At 46.5% G+C, this 24452-nt stretch overlaps 2 protein-coding genes across 4 annotated transcripts; both read left to right on the top strand.

Moving 5' to 3' along the window:
• Positions 1–7245: 7245 nt before the first annotated feature.
• On the top strand, positions 7246–10912 carry COMMD3 (COMM domain containing 3). Of its 2 annotated transcripts, none has more exons than XM_030498746.1 (8): positions 7246–7416; positions 8275–8386; positions 8491–8554; positions 8651–8685; positions 9014–9074; positions 9162–9218; positions 9329–9388; positions 10499–10912. In XM_030498746.1, exons 1-8 carry the CDS (start codon positions 7281–7283, stop codon positions 10556–10558), a joined length of 585 nt encoding a protein of 194 aa, XP_030354606.1. In that variant the 5' UTR covers positions 7246–7280; the 3' UTR covers positions 10559–10912. The 2 variants fall into 2 exon arrangements, with proteins under 2 accessions (XP_030354606.1, XP_030354605.1); XM_030498745.1 differs by lacking the exon at positions 10499–10912 and adding an exon at positions 9534–9619.
• A 1568-nt stretch (positions 10913–12480) lies between these two features.
• Positions 12481–23700, top strand: BMI1 (BMI1 proto-oncogene, polycomb ring finger). 2 transcript variants are annotated; one of them, XM_030498743.1, is made up of 10 exons: positions 12481–13016; positions 18154–18287; positions 18703–18799; positions 19539–19594; positions 19717–19767; positions 20049–20157; positions 20244–20289; positions 20866–20964; positions 21376–21456; positions 21548–23700. In XM_030498743.1, exons 2-10 carry the CDS (start codon positions 18176–18178, stop codon positions 21875–21877), a joined length of 981 nt encoding a protein of 326 aa, XP_030354603.1. In that variant the 5' UTR covers positions 12481–13016; positions 18154–18175; the 3' UTR covers positions 21878–23700. The 2 variants fall into 2 exon arrangements, with proteins under 2 accessions (XP_030354603.1, XP_030354604.1); XM_030498744.1 differs by lacking the exon at positions 12481–13016 and adding an exon at positions 17517–17616 and having other exon boundaries at positions 21548–21958.
• The last annotated feature ends 752 nt before the right edge of the window (positions 23701–24452 follow it).

The following is a 24452-nucleotide window of genomic DNA, read 5'->3' as shown; positions in this document are numbered from 1 at the left end:
GATTTACCTTTGAATCTCATTGCTGCAATAGTTCTGGGTTTGTAACATCTGCAATTTGAAATATTACTGAAGAAGCAATCACTTTTCCCACAAAATATAGGCTTCTTACACTTCTTCACATTGGTCGTACATAGCTTTTAATTTTAACTCTTTCTGTTATCATTTTGACTGTATCAACACTGTCTTATGCTACCAGCAGTTGCAAGCCAGAACCTTAATATTTTGTTTATACTGTAACGGGAATTTCTTGCCTTGTGCCTCTTTCTTGTATACATTTTGGCAAGCTACTGATGCATTTGCAAAAAATAGTTTGAGAGTTCTATGAGTGAATGGTAAGAAGTGATGCTGATCATTATTAGTGTTACCTTCAGAAATACACTGTAGTTTTAATAAAATTGCACATACAGTACAAGTAGCTGAAATATTTTTATAAGCATCTACATAACACATTTCATCAATTATCTCGGGGTGGGGGGGGAAAAAAGGGCAATTTCCTAGGGTCTCTTCCAATTTTTCTCTACTACCTCAGGCCCAGTGCTATTTGGTATGGGCAGATTAGGGTAGCTGATGATTCCTATTGATTTAAATGTTGTGCTAGGAAGCCTAAATCCCCAAGAGCAATAGAATCTCCCCTATCACTATCCTACTGCTTATTGACCTAATTCACTAACCAACCATCAGGGTTTTCTCTCACAACAAATAAATCTTGCATGAAACAGACAGTACATGGACACTTGTAGTTTTCAGTCATGTTGCCAATAAAATAACCTTAGGGTCCCTAAAATTTGTTTTAATTTTCTCAGATTGACCATAATATCATTTGCCATTTAAAATGTGCAGAAACCACAACTGTATTTTTAAAATCAAAACTATTTCTACAATCTGAAATAAACTTGTCATGTAAATGATGCAGACAATTCGGCACGTGTAAAAGCAGAGCAATGAATGCTCTGGTTTGTCTGTAAGATATTGCTGGAACAGCTGCTAAACAGGTCTAATGGTTGCAGCATTATAAACACTAGTTGAGGTATTACTTAGACCCAGCCTTTACTGATCAAAATTCTGATAATTAGAAACTTCCTCTCTCATTAATTGAGCCAAACGAATGAGCCAGGGTTTGTCATGTTATTCTGAGTCTCACAGGGCAGTCTTTTCAACAAAAACTTTCAGCTTGGGCTCTGCAGATGCCTGCATCTGAATTCACTCTTGATGATTTTACTGAGTGGAATAACACTCAGTTTCTTTATAAGTAAAAGCCAGGGGTCTAACCTAGTGGATCTTTAAAATGTGGTCATCACCAGCTACGATATATATTCACCAAAAGAGAACACAGAAAAGACACTATATTAAAAAAAAACCAAACAAAAAACCAAAACCAAAACAAAACCACAACTTCATACAGCTTTGATAGGCAGATCTGCTTCAGAGAAGAGGCCTAATTCCGTTCCTAGTAAAGTTAATTAGAGCACCGGTAAGGTCCTAAATTACTAGTCCTCTCATCAATATCAAGTTAAGTTTTTATCAATGTAATTTGAAGCAGTATTAGAAGTGATAAATGCTAATTTATAATTGTTGATATTATCTAAGCAAGATCATTTGCAACCATACGTAACTGTGCCAGATTTTTATCACATTATAAAGGTTAACATAAGTGTTACAAGAAACATCAATGAGCTACGCACACGACGTTTGCTTTTGGTTAGATAAGTATGCTTTGTAGTAGTTGATATTCCCTCTAGATAATGGATAGGGGCCAGATTCTCTGCTGACACAAAGCAATATAAGTAAGTTGAAGGCAGATATGCTGATTTACACTAGCTCCAGATCACACCCTAATATCTTTAGATGCAATAAACCATCTTAAATAAGTCTGTTTCCCAACTATTACTCAGCCATTCCTCACTATTGCCAAAAGGGAACTGTGAACGCCAAGGTCTGCAGGATCTTATTTATCAAAGCTTCTTTTAAGGCATCTATCATTTTGGCATGCAAGCCTTGCTTTATGACCAGAATCAAACGTGGTCATGAAACAGCAGGATTAATTCAAGCAAAGAAATGCCACGTAGTGCTCATTCTTGCTGTAATATCTGTTCCAACTAGTCTGGGGTTTTTTTTATGAAAACTGCATACTAAGTTAGAAGATTTAGGTACTTTTGCTGCTTGGTACTACTGAACTGTAAAAAGAGAATTAAAAATGTTATACCGTACATCTCTTTAAATAAGTGGATTACTGATAACTTGTTGTTTGTATTTCTGTATTTATCTACCTTGATAACAAGCTAAGTGCAGACCTAAGAAAATCACATTTCTATTTGTTATGAATACAAAATTATTTTACCAATTAGGTGCTATGCTAAATAACATTTTAGTGTCCGGACATTAAACATCTGGAGACAAATAGTATGCAAAACACACAGTTTAATTTTCCTTTGAGGTTTTTCTATTTTTGCTTACATTTGCTGAATGTCAGCTTATAATAATTACTCTTCTATACACATCTGTAGCACTAATGTGACAGACTGTGAATGCTTCTTGACAATCGAGCATAATATCCTCCTTACAGGCTTCCACCAGCAAGGCTACAATCTTAAGCATGGAGTGTATAAACCTGTAAAAAGACTTGCTTAAAACAGCGACAAATTTCAAATGTGTTTGGTTTATTGTTTAAAAGCACATGCAGATAAGACATTTGGCAATAAATCTAAAAAAATAAGGCTAAATGTAAAGATCATTTGAAAAGTAGCAACTATTTCCATTTAAATACTACTACCCATAAATGCTGCTTGCAAAGAGAGAATACCAATATAATAGCTAAAAAGCATTTCCTAGCACTTTTTTTGTGGGTATAACAAACTATGTTCATCTGTGACACAGGACTAGATATGGAATTACAGTAGTAGTTCCACTAAAGCAGCAGGAATCTTTGTATTTCTCCACCCGACATTAAAGGCAGCATCTTTTATTTGTAGGCCTCATTTGTAAATCTCCACGAATTCAGCCAAATACACTAGAGTTTTATCTTAAGAAGGAGCCAACACATTATGAACTACATAGCTTGATTTCTCTGTGAGAGAAAGAGAATGACTGGAAATTTAGTAGATACAGGACTTTCTCTTAATTAGAAGGACTTTAAAATACATTAAAACACACAGAAAGACAAAGCTGCTATCCTGGACGATGTACTATCCAGTACATCACAGTGACACTTGCTCACATGGCTAAACCCTTACATGTTTTTATTACTCAGTTTTTTGTGTGATCTTGGACATAAAGTGTGCAAATTCTCCCTATGGTTTTGTTTTGGGTTTTTTTATTTTTATTCGAAAAGGAAAAAAAAATTAAAATATTTTTTTTAGAGTTTTGACCTGACTTATGTTTTAGTGACATAAAGGGGAAAAGGAACTTTTATAATGTGTAAGATTTTCCTGAATTGTTAGAGGAACAATGATGTTTTAAACAAGTGATACTTCTCTGGTTGCCTTTATTTTTGAGTACTTAAATAAGGACTGAAATATTAATAGCTTGAAAATGTATAATTCAAATGTGAAAGCTCTGCTTTTTTAATTTTTGTTTACAGCCTAAAAATATGTAGCTTTTTTCATGTATGGGGGGAAAATTGGAAGACTTCAAGTTTTAACAAATAGAAGCTAAAACCAAGTCTGAATAAAGCTGACCAAAAGGTAAATAGATACGTTCCCCTTTTTTAATAAATTAATGTAACTTAATTCCAAAAATACTACCTAGCAGCAAAAATGTTTTTCAGGTTAAACAGAATAAAAGATATGAAATACCTGAACAAAAATGTATTCAGCTGCTCTAGGTTTTACCTTGCTGAAATAAGCCAAGAATTTTCACATATTTAATTGAAAAGCTAATTCCCTTCACTGTTAATCAGAACTATCTGTGAGCAAACAAAGTATATTTTATTGAACAGTCCTTGTCTGTAGCCAAACAACGCATTTATTGAAATGAATACATACCAAAAAATTCGGGAAGTATAAAGTATTTTTTAAAATATGTGACAAGTACTGCGCTCTCACCAGATAGGATTATCTATAGCAATAGTTCCAAATAAATAATCCACATAATAGCTTGGTTTGAGGTGGTATTTTATTTACAGTATTTATGCATTTTTGTGCCTATGACACGAGAGAAATTTTCTTACCTGCTTCAAACATTTTATTCAGCAAAATACATTTTATAATAAAGAAGACCCTATACTGACTTAAAAGAAAAGTTCTAGGGATGTTCCATTAATGTCTGGATGAATCTCTTAGAAGTCAGTAATAATTCTGCAGAAAATTGACGCTGGAGTATCATCTCAAATTACTCTCTTCTACCTCTGTGAAGAGCAATACATGGAAGAAAAATTGCTAATCTGAGACTTTTCAGAAATACTGATGCCACTCTCAAATTTTATGAATTAGTCCTCTGGACTCGCTAAGTGATTCCCCTTCATTTTGAACAGTTGCATTATTTTGTCTTGACTTACAAAGAGCAAGCTGTAAAAAATACTAGCCTGCATGGAGCAAGGTAGTTTGTTTCCCTGATTTATTAACGTTCAAGTATTAATGCATTTCCTTCATCATTTCTTTATGCAATATACAGTTTAGCTTCCTCTTGGAGATTGCAATGAACAGGGTTTTAAAATGTGTATATACTATGCGCAAGTAGTAAAATCTGATAGCAACCTGACAGTCTGAATCCATGTCATGTCCTTTTTGCAGGGAAAAAGAGAGAAAAAAAGTCAGGCTGAGAGGCGGGGTGGGGGAACTGAAAATATAAATTTTGTGATATAAACTAGTTAAACATACATGTACTACATAATCTTGCAATGAATCTTTAATGGTTGTTTTGCCTTTAAAGCTAATTTTAATTTATAGATTTCAATATGCTATAAACGGTGAGGGGTGTTGAAGAATAAATTTCTGTAACATGTGATCATGCTCTATGTGTACATTTCTAACTTTTTTTGGGGTGACTATCCTTTTTCATAGCCTTGGTCTTTTTACCTTTGTAATTCTACAGCTCAGAGCTTTGTCCTCTCCTCCATTTTATGCTTTTTCTTCTCCTCCTCCATTTTATGCTGCCTTTTCTTAGGTATGGTGTCTATATTTGACAACCATACCAAAAGATAGAGAAAGCCTTACTTTGTCAACCCGTCTGCTTATCGCCATGCCTTTCTTGTTTCTGGCGAAATAAAAACAACCAGGGCTTCTGACAGCCAGAACCCTGAGGCTCAGGGATCATCAATTCAGTGGTATTAAGTTTTATGCTGAAGTATCAGGCCAGTGTTATTACTTCAGATCACAGCCCAGAACTCTGAGCATTTGTTCTTCACAGTACTATGAGGCCTAAGATTGTACATAGACAGTGTGTTAGAATTAAGGGCCCGATCCTGCAACCAGCATGGTTTTCCTTTTGACCTTAACTTGGGCATAATTGAGACCTAGGTATACAGAGGCAGCTTTTTACAACACAGTGTCCAGACAAGCCACGATGCCAGGAAACAGGGAAGGTAGAATCACCTGGCCACCGTGCTCTGTGTCCGTGCTAAAGGAGATGCACATGCTGCTAAGTGTGCAGCTGGGTGTGCGTAACAGAACTATATTAATACCACAAAAAGTAAAAACGAAAAAAATCCAGTGATGATCTCCAATCTAGCATGATTCAAATAAACGTAAAATGTGATGTGGTGAGATGTGATAAAGCCTAATCTTACCCTTTCCTGCTGCAACACAACTTGAACTGGCTTCCAAAGCCAGACTGAGCTCTTAGATGACTGACTGTAATTAGCGAGAGCTGTGGATACAGATACAAAATTCCTAACAGCTTTTTGATTAAATCAGCTACCACTCAATTACTGTGAATAGTTCGGGTGAAATGAAATGTGTTTGTTCAAAGTTCTTTTCTAGGAAGAAGTGTGGTCCTCTGACAGCACCGTCAACCTGCAAATGGGTTGCAGCACAGGTCGGCACATGATTGAAAGAGCAGGCTATACTCGCTGGTTTACATGAAGGTACTCTGGAATATCATACTTTGTAAGTACTGCTATCTGCTAGCTATTAAAGTCAATTAACATCAAACATTTACAGGGGAAAATGCTCTGTTTTTCTGTTATTTGACATATTTGGCAATCATTTGCAAAGTCGGTTGGTTTTGCACTTCGTCTTGTCTGTGTCTGTAGTGGGGGAAAAAAGGACCTTATATAGACGTTATTTTAAAATCATGAATCTGGCAGATGCCTTTAGCTTTTACTCATTTTTAATAGGCTGAGCAGCTTTCAACATTGAATTCCCCTTTCAGAAATGTACGGCAGAAGTGTTTGTCCAATAAAGAAGGCCAGATTACACAGTAATGTTCTTGTCCATCCAGAATAGCCACGTGCAAGTAAAAAGGTGAGATGTGAAACATTTTGTATACTTCAGCTTCAAATGTTTTGTACGTCAAGACATAGTAAGGCCTTTAGCTATGTTTTCTGAGATCAGCCCTAACTTGGTCTTTAGCTGACATATAAACACGTGCCATTTCATTACCTACTTGTAACATTAACTTCTTTTGAGGACCATGACAATGTTTCAATATGTAAAAAAGTAAAATGGAAACACAACAGGTTAATGCCTCACGTTAGGAATTTGTTAGCTATAGGTGGAGATGTTTTTAGATAGCATTTGTATGTCTCTGCTGTATCACCAGTGAAGGCTGTATTATCTGTCACTATTTTATGCACGTCGAAAACATGGAAAGCCTTTACCAAAACGCTACAGCAATATTAGTTATGCCACTATTTTGATTACAAACTTGAAATTCAGCTGGCCATAACTACAGCTAAAAAAGTGATAATGCAGTTGGATGCACAGAACTATAACCACGGTAGAGGGGGTATCTTGAGACACAGATAGGCAGACATTTCATAAGCAAAACAACCCGTAGGGAAAGGCGTCGGGTTCTATTCCTGACGTTTCAAGCGGGTAGATGGAAACGTATGGCTTGGATTTGTGGATTTCAGAGCTTTAAAGACGCATTCCCCACATAAGCACTTTCGGGGTTTAATGATATATGGGCACTTTATCCAGAAATAAACCTCTAAAGACATTGGAATGGGGGGGGAAAGCGGGAGGAGGCGCCGATCGTCGAGGGGACCTCGACGATCGGCGCCTCCTCCCGCTTCCCCCCCCCCCCCCCCGCGTCCCTCCGCCTTTAGCGGCGGCTCCGCCTCGTGGCGGCGATCAGCTGCGCGCGCGTCACGTGGGCGCGTGTCGAAGGTCACGGCGCCCACAATGGAGCTGTCGGCGTACGCGCAGGGAGGGTGGCGGCTGCTGGGCGACCCCCGCCGCTTCCCCCGCCGACCCTACGCCGCTCTGCTCCGCGCCGCCTTCCGCAGCCTCCTCCTCGGGCACCCCCACCAAGGCTTGGGTAAGGCGCGGCGAGACGCGGCGGGGCGGAGCGGAGCGCGCAGCGTACACGCGTGTCCGTGCCGTGTTAAGCCCGTGGGGGGTGTCCCGGCGCTCCGCAGTCAGGCACGGGGGGGGTCTCGCCCGTGGACGGCTCCAGGCTGCCGCTGCGCGGGTGTCAGCGCTAATGCGCGCACGCTTCGGTAGCGATTAAACCTGGCGACCTTAAATCTCCCGACGGGGGGGGGGAGGCCCCGGACGGGGTCCCCCCCCGTGTTCGTGTCCGTGAAGCGGGGCACAGAGGTGGTTTTCCGCCGGCGCTCCGTTCCGCCCGTGGTTTTGTTTCGCGTGGAGACGCTTCCTACGGCCACCCCGCCGCGGGGGTACGCGGTCGCGCAATTAATGTCGCCTTGTTAATGACACCGCGGCCGGAGGGAGCGATGCGCCGGTGCGGCCGGGGCCGGCGGGCAGCCCCCGTGACCCGCCTGACCGGGGAATCCGGCTCCGCTGCTCGCCTTTGGCGACGGGCTTCGGAGAGGCGCGGACCGGGCTCGGGGGGGAGGAAATAGAGGTTTCCCCTTTTGTTATCCTTTTTTTAGCTCCTTTTTTTTAATGGGAAGGAGATACCGAGGCGGCGGGGCGTGCAGCGCCGGGCAGCCCCGCCTGGCACGGCTTGCACCCGCCAGTGCTTCAGCTCCTCTCTTCTTCCTCCTCCTCGCACTTTGCCTGCTTGCTCCGTGGTTTTGCTCCAAACCCCTAAATGTGTTCCCTTTTGGAGGTTTTGTGGGAAAGGTGCCGTTCAAAGGGCGAGCAGCAGCTCTTGGTACCGTGTGCTGGGATTTGGCATGCAAGTGTGTCATCAGTAATGCATTTGTTTTAGACGATCCAGACCTGAAAGATATTGACCCCACGGTATTAAAACATTGCCATGCTGCGGCTGCCATGTGTATTCTGGAGGCAGGAAAGCAGAAAGCCGACGTATCTGCTATAAGGTACTAATACTTCAAAGCTACCCCATTTTTCCAGCGGTTGTTACTTTAAACTGTACTGCTGAGCTAATGTTAACAGAAAACTCATAAATTCTTTTTCCCTCTAGCGCATGTCTAGAAGACTGTAAACTGGATAAAGAGAGAATAGAACAGTTTTGCACCGAATATCAGGTTTTTAAACCAATTTTAACATGTTTATGTTTTCTTTCTCTCATAGGAATTTATTGAGCAATTTTGTATCTTTTTTTTTTTTTTTTTTCCTTCCAGAAAAACAAGGATGCGTTGGAAATCCTGTTGGGAAGGTAGGTCAGTCGGTCAGCACAGATATGTAGTTGCAATTACAGCTACTTTGAAACTGTCCTGGAAAACACCTCTGCATGCTTAGGTGATTAAAGTCAGAAATATTGTTCCATTAAAAAAAATAATAAACAAATCGCACATTTTTTACAAACTTTAGCAACCAGCTGTTGAAACTTTTCCTCCTCTTTTCATAATTCTACTATTAAGGAAACTTTTTGAACTTTTCAAGAAGTTTTACAAGGATGGTGAAAAAGTTCCTTATTGATGGACGGTTTGAGAAAGTGATGTTCTCTTGTAGCGTAGGGAGCTTGTAACTGTTGTGTCTTTCAGCATAGGCAGATCTCCTGTACATATAACTGATGTGTCTTGGCGCTTGGAATATCAGATCAAGGTAATCTGAACACATTGAGAGGGGTTTCTGTAGTCTGTTTTGGTGCTGTGACCTGACTTTTCCCTGTGCTCTTTGGCTTTAATTTAGAACAACCAACTTCATAAAACTTACCAACCTTCCTACTTGGTGACCTTAAACGTAGAGGTACTGTACCCCCAGCACCCTCAGAGGAAAACAAAGTAATTTCACTGTATTTTTGTTAATAAAACAGGCATTGTTGTTTGTTTGTTGTTTTGGTTTTTTTTTTTCTTCAGAACAGTGATTCAGGATCACACCCAGATGTTAGTTTTAGTTGCACGATGGAGCAGTTACAGGTACTTCTTTCCTTCATTATTGTTTCTATGCTTGGCTCCAGTTGTGGATGTAAATGTTCTTAACAACTTGCCAAACAAAGTGAAATAATATATATTATTATTAAAAATAAAAAATAAAAAAATCTATATATATCTATATCTCCAGGACCAGGAGGGGAGAGAAGAATCTTCTATTAAAATTATCCAAGTGTACTTTTCTTGTCTCCTCAAATAAAGTTGCAAAGTAATTGATTTTAGTTGCATGGGGAGTGTTTTACATGTGTGCATAAATATCCTGTCTATTTTCATAACTTGTATATAACTTATATAAGTTATGAAATGTTATATATATATATATCATTTTTCTGAAACTGATTTCCCGTGCTTTGGATAAATGATTAAAGAAGCTGGATCAGTGATTTAAACGTGTCATGATTGAAAGTAGAGAACAAACTGAAGGCTCTTCAGTGGTGTAAATGACATGTAAGAAATGTCCTGAAACAAACGTTGATCTTTGTTTAGCGATTTAAATGTGTAACTGAACAATGGAGGTATTGTAATGCTTGGAAGTGACCAAACTGTGGAGGTTTGGGAAGAGGGCTTGGGAGGGGGAAAGAAAAGCGAGATATTAAAACTTCAGGTTTACGCCTCTGCTTTTTCAATGCGTGTCTCAAAAGTTCTCCTTGTCTTGCTAATGGGTGTTTTTGATCGGTTGCTGACTTAGGTAAATGTGAGGTGCTTTGGCTGGAGAATGATCCTAGTACAAAATTGCAGTCAAAATATTTTCAGTATTTTAGAGATGTCTGTAGTACTTCAAAGCCCAGAGCAGTGTCAGCTCAGCCATCCTAAAGAGAAAATCTTTGTGTTGAGAATAAGTGATCCGTTTCAGTAGATGATATACGTTAAAAGGTGTGTTCCTTCAGTTCCCGCTTTTCTTCCTACATGCTAAAATAGGGAGCTGTTTAATGGCTTGCTGGCGTTGTTCATCGGTTGCAACATTTCTTTGTGATATAAGGTGCTGGTTTCCCTTGCCTCTCTGTGTGTATATATATATAAAAAAAAAAAATACTGTGTTCCTTTAGCTGACCTTTGAAAAAAATGTATGTCCTAAGGCAGTGTTTCATCTCTTAGGATTTAGTTGGAAAACTAAAAGATGCTGCAAAAAGTCTAGAAAGAGCGTCTCAGATGTGACTGAAGGAAGGTGTCAGCCTGCTGAGCTGAAGTGCTCTCATTCCTACTCTCATTCCTAGGAGTGTCTTCTAAATGACAAATGTCCTTCATCTCCTGATGCAAACTCTTCCTTTTTTTTTTTTTTCTTTTTTTTTTTTTAAGTCCTTGGACGCGAATTAAGTGAAATAACTGGTTTTTGTGACCACACTTGGTATTCCGTGCTCGGGTCATTTTTTTTTTATTAACTCGTGTTAAATATTTGCCTACGTGCCATGTCTTCAAAGCATTCCTTCTCTTTTATTTTGTAATTTTTTAGAATGGCCACGGGTTATTTTTCTGTGGGATCTAATAAAGTTTATTCGCTCCTGTTCTGCATGCTCTGTGGGTGAACGAGCTGCACCTAACAGTAAGGTGCTAAGCGTTAGACCGGCTTTGTGAGCCCAAAGTCCCGTCCCCCTGTGCCGCTGCCGCGGCGCGTTTGCTCCGTTGCCCACCGCGATTTGTCATTTCGCTCCAACCGATCTTGAATCCTCTGCAAGAGCGGCGGCTGGGCCGGCGCGGGAGGCAAGAAGGGCTGCAGAAGCCTTCTACGGGGCCGAGGCGCCCCACGGAAAGCCGCAGCCCGCAGGATCGAGCGGAGCCGGGTGTCGGCTCCAGCCCGACGGCGTCTTCCCGTCCTCGGGGGGCCGCTCCGCGCCCGCCGGCGGGGCCGCTGCCGTCCTCTCCTGCTCGCCCTGGGCCGTCCCGGCGCCGGTGGCCGCCGCGGAGCGCGCCCGCACCTGCCGGCGGGGGCACAGCGGCCCCGCGGAAGAAGCGCGGCGGCGGACGGGCCCTCGCCCCGTCGCGGCGCCCGGCGCAGGGCCGGGCTCTTCCCGCCCCGCTGCTCCGCGCCCGGGCTGCGGGCGGCGTCTTGTCCGCGGCGGCGGCGAGCGCCGGCGAGGGTTTCCCCGCTTCCCTTCCGCCCGCAGCGGTGGCAGCGCCCGGCGCTCCCCGTCCCCCCGCGGCGCGGGTAACACCGCGGGTCCCCGCGACACCCGCTGCCGCCGCCGCTCGGGGCGGGGAAGCCTCGGCGCGGCCCCGAGGGGACGCGTCGCCCCGACGCCGGCGGCCCCGCCGAGTCCCGCGGCCGCGTGCGGGCGGAGGGCAGCGCGCACGAGGCGGCGGGGGCGCGAGGCCGCGGCGCGGTGCCCCGCGGGGGGCTCGGTCCGGGGCGTGCGGGGCGCAACAAGTGCGCGGAAGGGGGCGAGGGCGGCGGGAGAAGGGGCACGGGCGGCGTGCGGAGCCGGCGGGTGTGCGGGCAGGGGGGCTGCGGCGCGGCGAGGATGGAGAGGGCAGCGCCGGGCGGGGCGGGGGACGCACCACGTCGGGTGCGGGGAGCGACGGGGGGGGGAAACGTGTTGGTTTAGGGGGGGGTGTGGCGCGGGACGTGGGGGACAGCTCGGGGGGGAGCGATGGGCGGTGAGGGCGCGGACCGGGAGCGGAGGGGCTGAACGGGAGCGACGGTGCGGGCGGAGGGAGCGCGGGGAAGGAGGCATCGGGCTGCTGCGGGGCGGGGGGTGGGGGGGCGGAAGGCGGGATCGGGGCCGGGGGTCGGGGCGGGCGGGAGGCGCGGCGGGGAAAAGGAGGCATCGGCGGCGCGCGGGCGAGCGCGTGCAGGGCCGGGGGGAGGGGAGGGAGGAGAGAGGGAAGGAGGGAGGGAAGGGAGGGAGAGGAGAAGGAGGGAGGGAGGGAAGAGGAGGGGGCGGCGGGCGGGGGAGGGGAGTGTAGGGAGGGAGGGGGGAGGTGGAGGGGGAGGAGGCGGCCGGGTTGCGGGATTGGGTCACGGGGAGGCTGCCGGGCCCCGGCGGCAGCGCCGCTAATTCCCAGGCCGCCCTTAAGGAATGAGGCGCCCCACGTGACGCTGGCGGGGCGGGCGAACTCCGAGCCATTTTGGGGACGGTGTCAGTTTCCAGTGTGTGCCTTCAGCGTTGCATTCTTCCCTCCTCCGCCCTCCTCCCGCCCGCCCGCCCGCCCGCCCGCCCTCCTTCCCTCCCCGGGTCCCCGCCACCAACTATGAAATAACAACAACAATAATACTCGTACTAATAACAGCAATAATAAAAAGAGGAACGCGAGCGAGGCCGCGAGGCGGAGCGGGGGGCAGAGGGAGAGACAATGGGCTGGTGGAGAGAGGACCCATCCGGACCGGGGAGACTTTGCGCTCCCAGCGCCTGAGCCGCCGGGGCGGTGAACTCGGAGGGAGAGAGAGCGAGAGGGAGCGAGAAGGGCCGGTGGACGAGCGGAGGAAACCCGGGTGTTTTGTAACTAAAATGCGCGGAGCGCAGCGGCGGCGGCGGCAATAAGCTTATTGCAATTGACAGCGTCTGCAGTTCGTTTCAAGATGGCCGCTTGGCTCACATTCATTTTCTGCTGAACGACTTTTAACTTTCATTGTCTTTTTTGGCCGCTCCGATCATCACCCACCGGCTCCGTTTTCCGGGTACGTATGAAGCGAGGTGTCGCCTTACCAAGGGCGGGGGGCGAAGGGGGCTCGGCGGCGGTTTTCGGCCGGTTTGGGGGCTGCAAAGGGGAGCCTAGGTGTCCCCCGAGCTCTCCGTATGGGAAAAGCGCTGACAGGCTGCTCCAGCCACACACACACACATATAGACACGCAGCAGCAGCAGCAGCAGCCTGTGCACTCGCTCGCGTTGCGCACCCACATTTGCAAATTTTAGTTCCTTTCTTTCTCCACATGCCCCCTAAAACCTTTCTGTGCACATGGCCCCCGAGGAGAATATTTATATTTCCAGACCCTGCTGCCAGCCCGGCCTCAGCGCCCTTTGTTTAAAGGCAGATTTTGATTAAACAGGGACGGTCGTGAAATCTGGAGCTGCCTGGGTCAAGTGATTTCAGTCCTCCCCGAAATAAATGTGTCTGGGGGAGGTTAAAATGTCAGATAACGCGCCCATTTTATAGAGATAGAGCCAGCGGGGGGTAGCGATCCTCCTGGAGGGGTTGTTAGGCGTCGGGGCGCCCAGCAGAAAATGTTATTAACTTAAGTTGGACAAGTACTTGTGTGAAATTGGATGGGTTGTAAGATGGCGGTTCCCAGTTGTTTCCAATGTCTCCTCTTACATTTCTGCTCTAAATGCTGAAGTTTGGGGGTTTGCGCCTGCTGTGAGGGGAGAGGGGTGGCCAGCACAAAGAACTCTTTTGGGGGGGCGAGGGTAGCAGTTTGGCTGCGATCTTGGGGAGCTGGGGCGTGCGGTTTGCTGGAGCCTTTGGAGCAAAGGTGATGTGTCTGTGGGACGCAGGGGGGATTTCTGCATGTCTCTTCTCTGGTTGGTATTTTCGGGTTTCTCCTGAGCCCGGGCAGGGTAATTTTACATGAAATCCTTTGTCACATCTTAGAGGTGTCACGAGTGGGCTCCTCGTGCTGCTCTTGGGCAGCCCTGGAAAGTTGCTGGTGTCTGTTTCTTGGAATTGCGTGGCCTTGGCAATATAGAACGCGGGATGTTCCTCTGTGTTTACTGCGAATATTTGCAAATAATGAGGTAAAAATCAGCAGAAAAATCGCATTTCTGTGGAAGTGAGGTAGTCACTTTTCAGCCTCGAGAAACTTTGATTCACTCCTCCACTCTCCAGAAAAGTCGAGGAAAACCTGGCCGTGTGTGCCCATTGGCAAGCCTGGTATGAAAAGGATTTTATTTTTTTTCCCCCCAATTTCTTTTTTTTAAATCAAATTTTTTTCTTTTATTTTTTTTTTTTTTAATTTTTGGCGTGGTTTGTAGTGGTCAGAGCAACTTATTGTATGGGGCTGTCCCAAGACCAGGGAGATCCTGGAAATAGAGTCCAGTAAAACTACTCCCTGTGCCTCTGTGCAGCGCGTCCTGGAAACTGAGACAGACTGGTGCTGCGGTTTGCCAGAGAACACGAAGATTTGACCTACCTGGTCGCTTAGATAGTACAAAATTCACATTTTAGTGTATTTTTTAAGCAGGCAGATCGTGTCCTTCCCCTGCTTCCAGGGAGGCGATTTAAGGGGCTGGGGTCCTTTAGCACTCTATTGCCAATATTCAGGGCTTTCCTCGCTGCCAGAGGGCTGGGCAGAGACATTCCAGCTCCGCGTGCCCTCTCTGAAGGAAGCACCGTCCCCTCCTTTAAAACATATGTGGCCATTCTTAAGCGAAAGAGTAATAACAGGCTCGATAGTAAAAGTGGCTCTGACTGATAGTGGGTGAAGATGCAGAATGACGGCTGCTTTATTCCTGATGTGAAGAGTTTTTCCGAGAGGAGATGGGTGCAAAGTACACAAACCTACCCGAGCGATGCTTCTGGGAGTTATGTATGTATTTTCTGTTAGAGACCTGTCGAGCAAGGTTTGATAGCCTATTGCCTTTATAGATTTTTAATAATGTAGCTGATTCCTAGCAGGAGAATGCACCTCTGTTTTTCTTCATTTTGACATAACCCGTTTAAGGCCTCTAAATAATCAGTCGGCTGGCAGTGTTTACTTCTAGCGAGCATTATCTCCGCGTATTTTACGTTTAGCTGTTCCGTGTGTCAGTGTGTAAATATATATTGTCCTGGTTAAGAGGGTGTTTGTATTGACTGGTGAAGTGCTGGTATTCGCCGTGCTATCAGCACGAGCATTAAAAAAAAAAACCCTGGAAGGGTTTCCCTCGTACCGAAATGTTCAGCTCAGGCTGGTGTAGTAAAACGTGCTGCCCTCCTGTTACACACCCGCGGGCACAGACACGCGTGATCGTGTGCCTGTACGGGTGGCTTCTGGGGAGAAGTTGGGCGCCTGGTTCGGCTCGCTGGGGAAAATCACTGATTGCAAAGATAGCTCGCAGCACGTTGGAAACGTGCTAACTTTGGCCAATAAATAATCCGCGTTTAGGGGTTGCTTCGACAAAACAGGTTTCACGGTTGAATTTAATCCCCCTCCATTTAGGAAGGGGCTACGCCTGCGTGAAATAAACGCGTCTTGAAAGGTTTGTCCCAGTCTGTCAGGGCTGGGAAGGAATTCTCGGTCAGCCGGCTTGCGTGACCTCGGTCACTGCTGGGTTTTTTAGTTCAGATATTTATGAATTATAAGGTAGTGACTTGAACAAATAAAACACAGAACCGTGAAAGCAGCCTGCCCATGTCTAAGTGCCTAAAGGGACCCCAGAGCCGCCGGCTTCAGGGCACTGGGCGCTTCAGGGAGAAGCGCAGGAGCCCGGGCTCTGCCTTCTCTGGGAATAGCAAACCCTCGGGATCGGTTTAGTAGTAAGAAGTGGAAGGTCAGGGACCCTGGAAGCGACATTTAAACCGCAGTACCATGCAGCAGGGGTCTCGCTTTCCCGCACTAGGGGCTAGGGAGCAGCTCGGGGAACCTGGTCTGACTCGGTGCTCGGTTCTCCTTGCACTTCGCCTCTCCGTGTGCTGGCCGGCTGCAGTTTGATGCTGGGGAGTTTTCTCTGCTGCTCTCTCGAGGGTTCTCCTGCGGCAGCAAGAGAAGTTTCCTGGCTAGGGTCGCTCGTTGGCGCTGTGCATACTTCTTGAGGAATATTGTACCCCTGTCCTGGGCAGTTTGGCCGAAATTCAGAGCTTTCAGAAAGCTTGCTGTGTTGGGGTTTTTTTCCCCCCTTTTTCTTTCCTTTTTCCCCCTGCTTAACATCGAAGTTTGCGAGTGGCCGGGGAGCACCCCGCATCCTGAGCCTCCTCCAGCCCGCCGGGTGCTGCAGGGAGAGGCGGCTCGCAAGCTCTGCCTCGGGAGGAGTGGGGACCCAGGGCAGGAACCGGTGCGCTGGGAGCACCGGCGTGGGGAAGTGGAGAGCTAGCGTTGGAGCAGCGCTCTAACGTTAAGTTTTTCAGGATCTGGTTGACAGAAAACAATTTACTCTGCAATTGACGTGGCTGACAGGTTTATTTTTTCTTCCCCGGCGTACTTTCCCCTCTACCTCTAATTCCCTCTCATTTCGAACAGTACGTGTGCATCTAAGGTTGGTGCCAGTGCATCCGATGGGGGTTTATGGGTTTCAGACTGTGAAAATGACATTTGTTTTTCACTCTTGTAGCTGCTTTGTGTTGACAAGGTGTTGATTTAGCTTTAGGAATGATCTGGTCACATGGTCCTTCGCATGTTGTCACTAATGTACCGTTTAAAGTCGGTTTGGGCTTTTCCCCCCCACCTCCTCGGTGGGCTTTATTGCTGAAAAGGGGGGTTGTTTAAGGATCCGGAGACTTGTTTTCTCCCGTCCCAACACCTTACCCTGGTGCTGCAAATCTCGTTCCACCTCTTGCAAAACTTTGCACCGCGCTCGCTTCGTCCGCGGGAGGCTTTTCAAACGAGAGTCAAAAGAGGGGGGGGGAAGGACAGAAAGAGAGGGAGAAAGAGTTGCGAGGCGGGAGAGAAAGGAAGGAAGGAAGGAGAGAAAGGAGGGAAGGGGAGAGGGGATGCCGGCGGCGCGGCGCGGGAGCTGGGGCTCGGCACCCCGCCGGCGGTGCGGGGGGCTCGGTCCCGGGAGCGCGGCGTGGCTCGGCGGAGGGAGGGAGGGAGCGGAGGGGGAGAGGAGCGATCTCAGACCAGCTCCTCGCACCAAGTCGACGTGGAGAGAGGCCCCTGAGAGGATCCGAAATGGCCGAGGCTCGGGAGGAGCCTCTGGCGCTCGCCTCCTCCGGGCTGAGACCCCGAAGCCCGGCTCAGCCCCGGCTGCCCCGCACCGCGCCCAGGCACCCTCCGGGCTGCGGCATCCGGACCCCGCCCGCGACCCCCCCCCCCGCGTCCTCCCCGCCCTCCCCCTCCCCTCGCAACCGGGCTCCCAGACCCCCGCGGGCTCCTCGGCTCCTCCACCCCCTCCGCCAGCCCCCGGGCCCCGCGTCCCACCCCCTGGCCCGGCTCGGCTCGGCCCGGCCCGCCCCCCCCGGCCGCCCCCCCGCCCGGCTCTCGTGTGTTCCCAGCGGTGGCAGGATGCCAAGTGTAAGTGTAAGTTGCTATAGCAACCCCCTCGGAGAGCGGAGCAGATCCGGATCGGCACCGAGCAGCAGCGGCAGCCGCCCGGACCCCCCTCGCGGGCCGGCCCCGCCGCCCCGGTGCCCGGCCCCGCTCCGAGGTGCGTGTCCCCCCCCTCTGTCCCTCCCCCCCCGCCGCCCCTCCCCGCTCTCCGGAAATGCCAGGGCAGCCGCACCGGGAGGCGCTGGTTCCCCTTTGTGCTGCTCGCCGGCAGCCCGGTGCCCGGCCGGCCCCCCGCCCGGAGCTCCCCTCCGCCCCGCCGCATCGCCGCCGAGCCGCCCGGGGAGCCCGAGCCGGCCGGTGCCCCGCCGCGCCGCGGGGAGAGCCGGTGTCCGCCGGGGAGCGGCGCGGTGGGTGCCGCCGAGCGACCGCGCCTCCGCGGGGCTGCGCCCAGGCCGGCCCGAGGCGGTGCGGGGCGGTGCGGGGACACTCCGCCGGCCTCGGGACCGGCCCTCGCCCGCCGCCCGGCCCCGCGCCGCCGCCGCCGCTGCCGTCTTCCGCCGCCTTCCGCGCTTGGTCTTCCCCTGCGCCGGGGGATGCGGCGGCACGGGGGAAGGGGACGCGCCGGATCTCGGCACCTGGGACGCCGCCGCGCTGGTCCCCGCTGATCGGTCCTCTGTGTGTGTGTGTCTTCCAGAGCCGCCCCGCGCCACGCCAAAATGCACCGAACCACCAGAATCAAAATAACCGAGCTAAACCCCCATCTCATGTGCGTGCTCTGCGGCGGGTACTTCATTGATGCAACAACCATCATAGAGTGCCTCCACTCCTGTAAGTACGACCGGGCGCTCCGCGTTGTTCCCCCGCCGCTTCCCACCTTTCCCGGCATCCCGGGAACACCCTCCCCTCTTCCCCCACCAAGCCCAGACCCCCCGAGGGGCTCGGCCCCGCCACCCCTCCGCCGCCCCGGCGGGCGGGGAGATCGGTGGCCCGGCCGCGGTGCCGTTTTTTCTGACGACGGCCCTACGGTCTTTGTTAAAGTAATAATATATGTACTCTAAGCGTCTCCTTTTCATGGTAATTGCAGCTTATTTGGGTATTTGTTTAGCTTAAGCAGCGCGCTGCTGATAATGGACGATTTGCTCTAGCTTGCATAGTTTAGAAAATCGCACCTCGATCTATGCACAGCTGAGCGGCACCTTCGGCCATCCCTAAAAAAAGCCTTGCTTTTGTGTTTGACTTGCAGTCTGTAAGACCTGTATCGTGCGTTACTTGGAGACCAGCAAGTATTGTCCCATCTGCGATGTCCAAGTTCACAAAACTCGACCGCTTTTGAACATAAGGTAGGAGGAAGATGCAGCGTGCATCCCGTATCTCTGATTTCCCTTTATATGGGCAGACCAGCGGTAGTCCTGTCGATGTTATCTCTCTGTCTGCGATTTAAATCTGAAAGGACTTGTCAATTTACAAGCTAACTCGTGTGTATGCTCTCTCTTTGGAGTGTTGTTATTGATTGAAATTGAAGATTTCTCTGGATGCGAGTCAGAAAGTTTTTGTTGGTCCTTTTTTGCATACGCCAGGCATTGATGCAATGCCTCTGCCCTCTCCCCCATTCTCATGGGGACCAGCCCGACAGTTTTTACCTCTACTTTCTCTGTCTCCCAAACAAGCTTTGCTCCTGTCGTAGCCCCTAGTCATGAAAACTCTTGCTGAAACTTCCCGAGCTAAGAGGCAAAAAGCCTTTAAAGCACGCTTTTCCCTTCAGAACTATTTTTCCTGTTGATGACACTTTCTGCTCTCATTATGTTTTAGGGAGGAGATGTAGTTTTTAAGGCCTTCCTTCAGTGTGAGAGAGTTCTTTTTCAGTTGTGGTAGCAGAGATGAGTTTTGGTTTATAGCGGTATTTAGAGCAGTGTTAGTTTGATTACAAGCTCTTGTAAGTTAACTTTTTATGACTAGCCTCCCACTTTGTAGAAGATGCCTCATTGTTGTGAAAGATTATAAATGAGGAGCTGCTGCTTGGACTAAAATATCGCTTCATCTGCTTAATTTTGTGTTTTGGGGTTGTTCTTGTTTTTTCAGGTCAGATAAAACTCTCCAAGATATTGTATACAAGCTAGTACCAGGCCTTTTCAAAAGTAAGTAGTTAAATCGGGCTTTTTCTCAAGAGCAGAAAAGCTAAACCAGAACTGCTATCCTCTGTCGCTGCCAGGAGTTACAGAGTAAATACTAAAAGAACAATCTATGCTTTTCCATCTAGATGAAATGAAAAGAAGAAGGGATTTTTATGCTGCTCATCCGTCGGCTGATGGTAAAAGCTTCTCGTTTGGCACTTCCATAAATGTAGCATTGACCTAGATGCTTTGCTCTTTCCTTTTTGACTTACAAATGATGTCATGTACCGTGACGTGATTTTAAGAAGTAAATTCAGCGTGATAAAAGTTTATTGTTTTAACAGTTAGGTAGCTTTAATTCATAATCTTACTATGGAGATCTTTTTTCTTCTTTTTTTTTTTTTTCTTGTTACTGAGAATTGCCATTCTTCCTGATTTGAATTTCAAAATGTAAATTATTGTGGAAATTTCTGCGCAGCTGCCAATGGCTCTAATGAAGACAGGGGAGAAGTGGCTGACGAAGACAAAAGAATTATAACAGACGACGAGATAATAAGCTTATCCATTGAATTCTTTGACCAGAATAGGCAAGTTCCAGAATGGCAATATTTTATGTTTACCTGAGAGCAGCTCTATTTATTATTTGTGGTAATTGTTTCATTTCTTCTCGCAGACTGGAACGGAAAGGAAATAAGGAGAAAGAAAAATCAAAGGAAGAGGTAAATAACTTTCCTTTACTCCAGGGGAAACATAACACACACAAATATTTTTGGGGCAGGTTTGGAGCTGAGAAAAAGATCTAGGTGCATGTATCTAGAACATGAGAAGGACATCTCCTGTCATGGCGCTAGGGACAGAAGAGGTAGAACATCTTCATACAGCTTACAACTTACATACAGGATATGTAAGCAACTTTGTAAAAGAAAAATACCTGCAGTATTAATTTTAAAGCAGAATATGTTTTTTGTCAAATTCTGCAATAAAATTGTATTTTAATAAATATATTAATTAATTTTAAAAATTACTATGTAATGCATATATATCCTGAAAAGGGATTTAGTATGGCATACAAATCTTTATGTAACAAATTAGTTGCATTTTAAATTACTTTATCTGGGACTGCGATTTATCACTCCTTTCTATTGTTCCTTCTAAGGCAGCAGAAATTGTTATATTAGAATTCATCATTAAATAAAGTGCATTTTTCTAGCAGATTATGTAAAATGTGAGAATACAACTTTGGTGGGAGTAATGGCTTGTTCTCAGTAGACTGACTTTCTCTACTGTGCCATTAGGTGAATGACAAAAGATACTTGCGCTGCCCAGCAGCAATGACAGTGATGCATCTAAGAAAGTTCCTGCGGAGTAAAATGGACATACCCAACACTTTCCAGGTACCTATGGGCAAAGAGGGAGTTTTGGGTTTGCAACCAGCCTTGCTATTCTAAGCCCGCTGATGCTGGTGAGCACTCTTTTTCTCATTGCAGCCAGTTCCAGCAAGTATTTCTGGTGTGTGCAATATGTTGATGGGATTATGAACATTATTTTTAAAATATCTATCCAGACAGTTTGGTGACACTCTGTAATTTCTTAATGCTGTAAATATCTAGCTATTAAGAAATTGCTCCTTCGTATCTATGTAATAGATATGAAAATTCCCTATTCCCTGCTGGGTTTAATATAGCTTTTTTCCCCCCCAGTTTTCTGATATATGTAACGGCGGGGCTGCTTTCACCTCAGAGCGCTCATATGCTAGGGGTAAATGCCTGGGTGCTCCCTAATGCAAGGTTTCATGTCTTGAACAGATTGATGTGATGTACGAAGAGGAGCCTCTGAAGGACTACTACACCCTAATGGATATTGCCTACATCTATACCTGGAGGAGGGTGAGTATCTGTCTCCAGTGTACCTCCTCCTGGGGGATGCGGGGCCTGGCCCGGGGAGGGCGCTTACCAGGGTCTGCCCTTTGCCTTGCAGAACGGGCCTCTCCCCCTGAAATACCGGGTCCGACCTACTTGCAAGAGGATGAAGATCAGTCACCAGAGGGAAGGCTTGAATAATAGCGGGGAGCTGGAAAGTGACTCTGGGAGCGACAAGGCGAGCAGCCCAGCGGGAGGCATCCCCTCCACCTCCTCCTGTTTGCCCAGCCCCAGCACGCCGGTCCAGTCTCCTCACCCCCAGTTCCCCCACATCTCCAGCACCATGAACGGCACCAGCAGCAGCCCCAGCAGTAACCACCAGTCCTCCTTTACCAACAGAGCGCGGAAAACATCGATAAATGGCTCCTCGGCCACTTCATCTGGTTGATGTGCCAACCAGGCTACCACCCCCGCCCCTCCTTTATATAGATCTCTCCATGCCATTACAGCTTTATAGATGCTAATCCATGTGACTCTCGTCCAAATTGCTTTCTTTTGTAGTGACACTGAACTTGGCTATAAAAGGCGGACTAGGTGACATTCAGGATGGACGTTAATGGAAACGCAAGATTGAAATGTAAATTGTTTTCAGAGGACTGGGAAGCAAACAAAAGTTACACCTTCACCTTGTTCTGAGTGATGCGGAGCTGTTTCCGTCCCCCATCATCTGGACTCGGGAGTCTCCAGAAGTCGATCCAAATCCCGGGAAGTAGTTTGTTAATCCAGACTAACTCCTCCATTGCGTTCTCTTCGATTGTTATTGTTCTTATGCTGTTTTGTGAACCTGTAGAAAGCAAGTGCTTTTTCATCTTGAAATCCAACAAAACGGAAAGAATATGCATAGAATAATGCATATATGTAGCCATGTCACTGTGAATAACAATTTTTGCGTATTAGCCATTTTGATTCTTATGTTGCATCTTTTACTCCTCTGTTGCTGCGCAGAACCGATCAAAAGAAAAGTAAACTTCAGTTTTACAATCTGTATGCCTAAAAGCGGGTATTACCGTTTTATTTACTGACTTGTTTAAATGATTCGCTTTTGTAAGAATCAGATGGCATTATGCTTATTGTACAATGCCATATTGGTATATGACATAACAGGAAACAGTATTGTATGATATATTTATAAATACTATAAAGAAAATATTGTGTTTCATGCACTCATGATATGGTTGTTAAATTTCTAAACTGGTTCGACCCTTGCAGATGCCGCCTGTTTGAGCTTTGCTCATACTGCAAGAAACACTTTGCGTGTGAGAGCTACAGTATTGGGAAAGCACATTCGAGTCTCTGATATAACTGGGAGGCAATTGGCAATCTTGAAAGGATTTTACTGGCTTTGTCTTCTTTTTTTTTTCTCTCTCTTTTCCAAGTGATATATTTTTACTTTACCAAATGCTGAAGTGATGCAGTGAATTAAAAAAAAAAAAAAAAAAAAAAAAGTAAAAAAAAGTTGATGGACATGGAAGTTTTTGACCTGTTTGATTACCTTTTTATGATTTGGTGTGGTGGGACTGTGTTTTTAAAAGCACACGGAATCATTAGAGAAGCCATAAACTATTTGGTATAAATTTTACGGAACCAGCAAGTGGCTGGGTGAAGGCATTTTATCTAAATTTGTTTTAATATATACATATATGGTACAGTACTAACTTCATTAAAATTTAACAGGTACTTTAATATTTCAAATAAATCATGGAGAATGCCTCCTCTTTAATGGCCTGCAAATAGGTGCATTTTATTAGAGGCTTCTAAGGGTATTTTGGTTTTGATTTTTTTTTCTCAGTAGAAGGAACTTTTCCACCATAAAATCTGAACAGCCCAGAACACTTTTCAGTTTGTGCTTTGCTTTGGTCGAACTTCGTGTGTGTTCATCACCCATCAGTTATACATTTGTGAGGGTGTTTATTCTATATGGATATTGTTTCATGTTTGTACGGGAAAATCGTAGTTAAACATTTCATTGTCTCCAGTCTGCAAAAGAAGCACAATTCTTATTGCTTTGTCTTGCTTATAGTCATTAAATCATTACTTTTGCATATAAATTGCTGTTATTTGTCCTGCTTGTTTTTATAGACCAGGTGATCGCAAATCCTCCACAAGGTTCTTGCTTATTGATGTATAATGTCTTGTTAAACAAGAGTTGATATTTTTTCCTGTAGTAAACATGTACAGTTCAATTTCAACAGTAAAAACTTCAGTTTTATATACACGAATAACTTTCATTTATAGCTGATCAAAGAAATAAACAAATAAAAGGGATAATTCATTGAAAAATAGCAAATGACCTCTGTTGGTAATGTGGTGTTAAAGAACAAACATCTTGTTCTCATTGAAAGTCATTCTGGGTGCACAAAAGATTTCAGTGACCAGAAGAGCACTGAAATAACAACAACAGAAAAATGCCTAGAAATCGCCCGGATCTGTTTTGGTTGCCTGCCTTGAAAACATTTGCTGTTCTTTATTTGACCCCGACTTATTCTTGAAAACTAGCAAACGGTGTGTTCCCAAAGCCCAGTCAGCCACAGGTTTCACCTCCTGTTTCCGCAGACCTGGCCCCTGTTAAACTGCACTGCCTGGGAGGGGAAGAACGTGATTTTTCTGATGGCAAGTGCCAGGTTCTTGTGTTGCTCTGGCTTTCTATTAAAGCCTTAGTGGAACTAAATAAGTCTTAATGTAAAGATATCTCTCTCCATGTCTATCTTGGCACTATTCCTTCAACTATGTGAGTTAATCGCACCGTACTGGTTGAATTAGTTCACTCAAAGACCAGCCCCGAACCTGCAGCAGAGGCTTGTACGTTAGCACGTTGATCAAATCGAGCTTATTTATACTGGAAGTAGCTGATAATCACAACTTTTAGCATCAAAATGGAACTATTATCGGTCTTTGTAGAGTGTCCGTGAAGCATAAGGCAATGAAAGAGGACTTGGAAAAATCCCTTAGAGGTTTACTGAGTT

The sequence above is a fragment of the Strigops habroptila genome, chromosome 1 (assembly GCF_004027225.2).
Source record: "Strigops habroptila isolate Jane chromosome 1, bStrHab1.2.pri, whole genome shotgun sequence".
In the NCBI taxonomy this organism is placed as follows: domain Eukaryota; kingdom Metazoa; phylum Chordata; class Aves; order Psittaciformes; family Psittacidae; genus Strigops; species Strigops habroptila.
The sequence above is the reverse complement of the archived record's forward strand: the minus strand, read 5'-3'. Positions and strand labels throughout refer to the sequence as shown.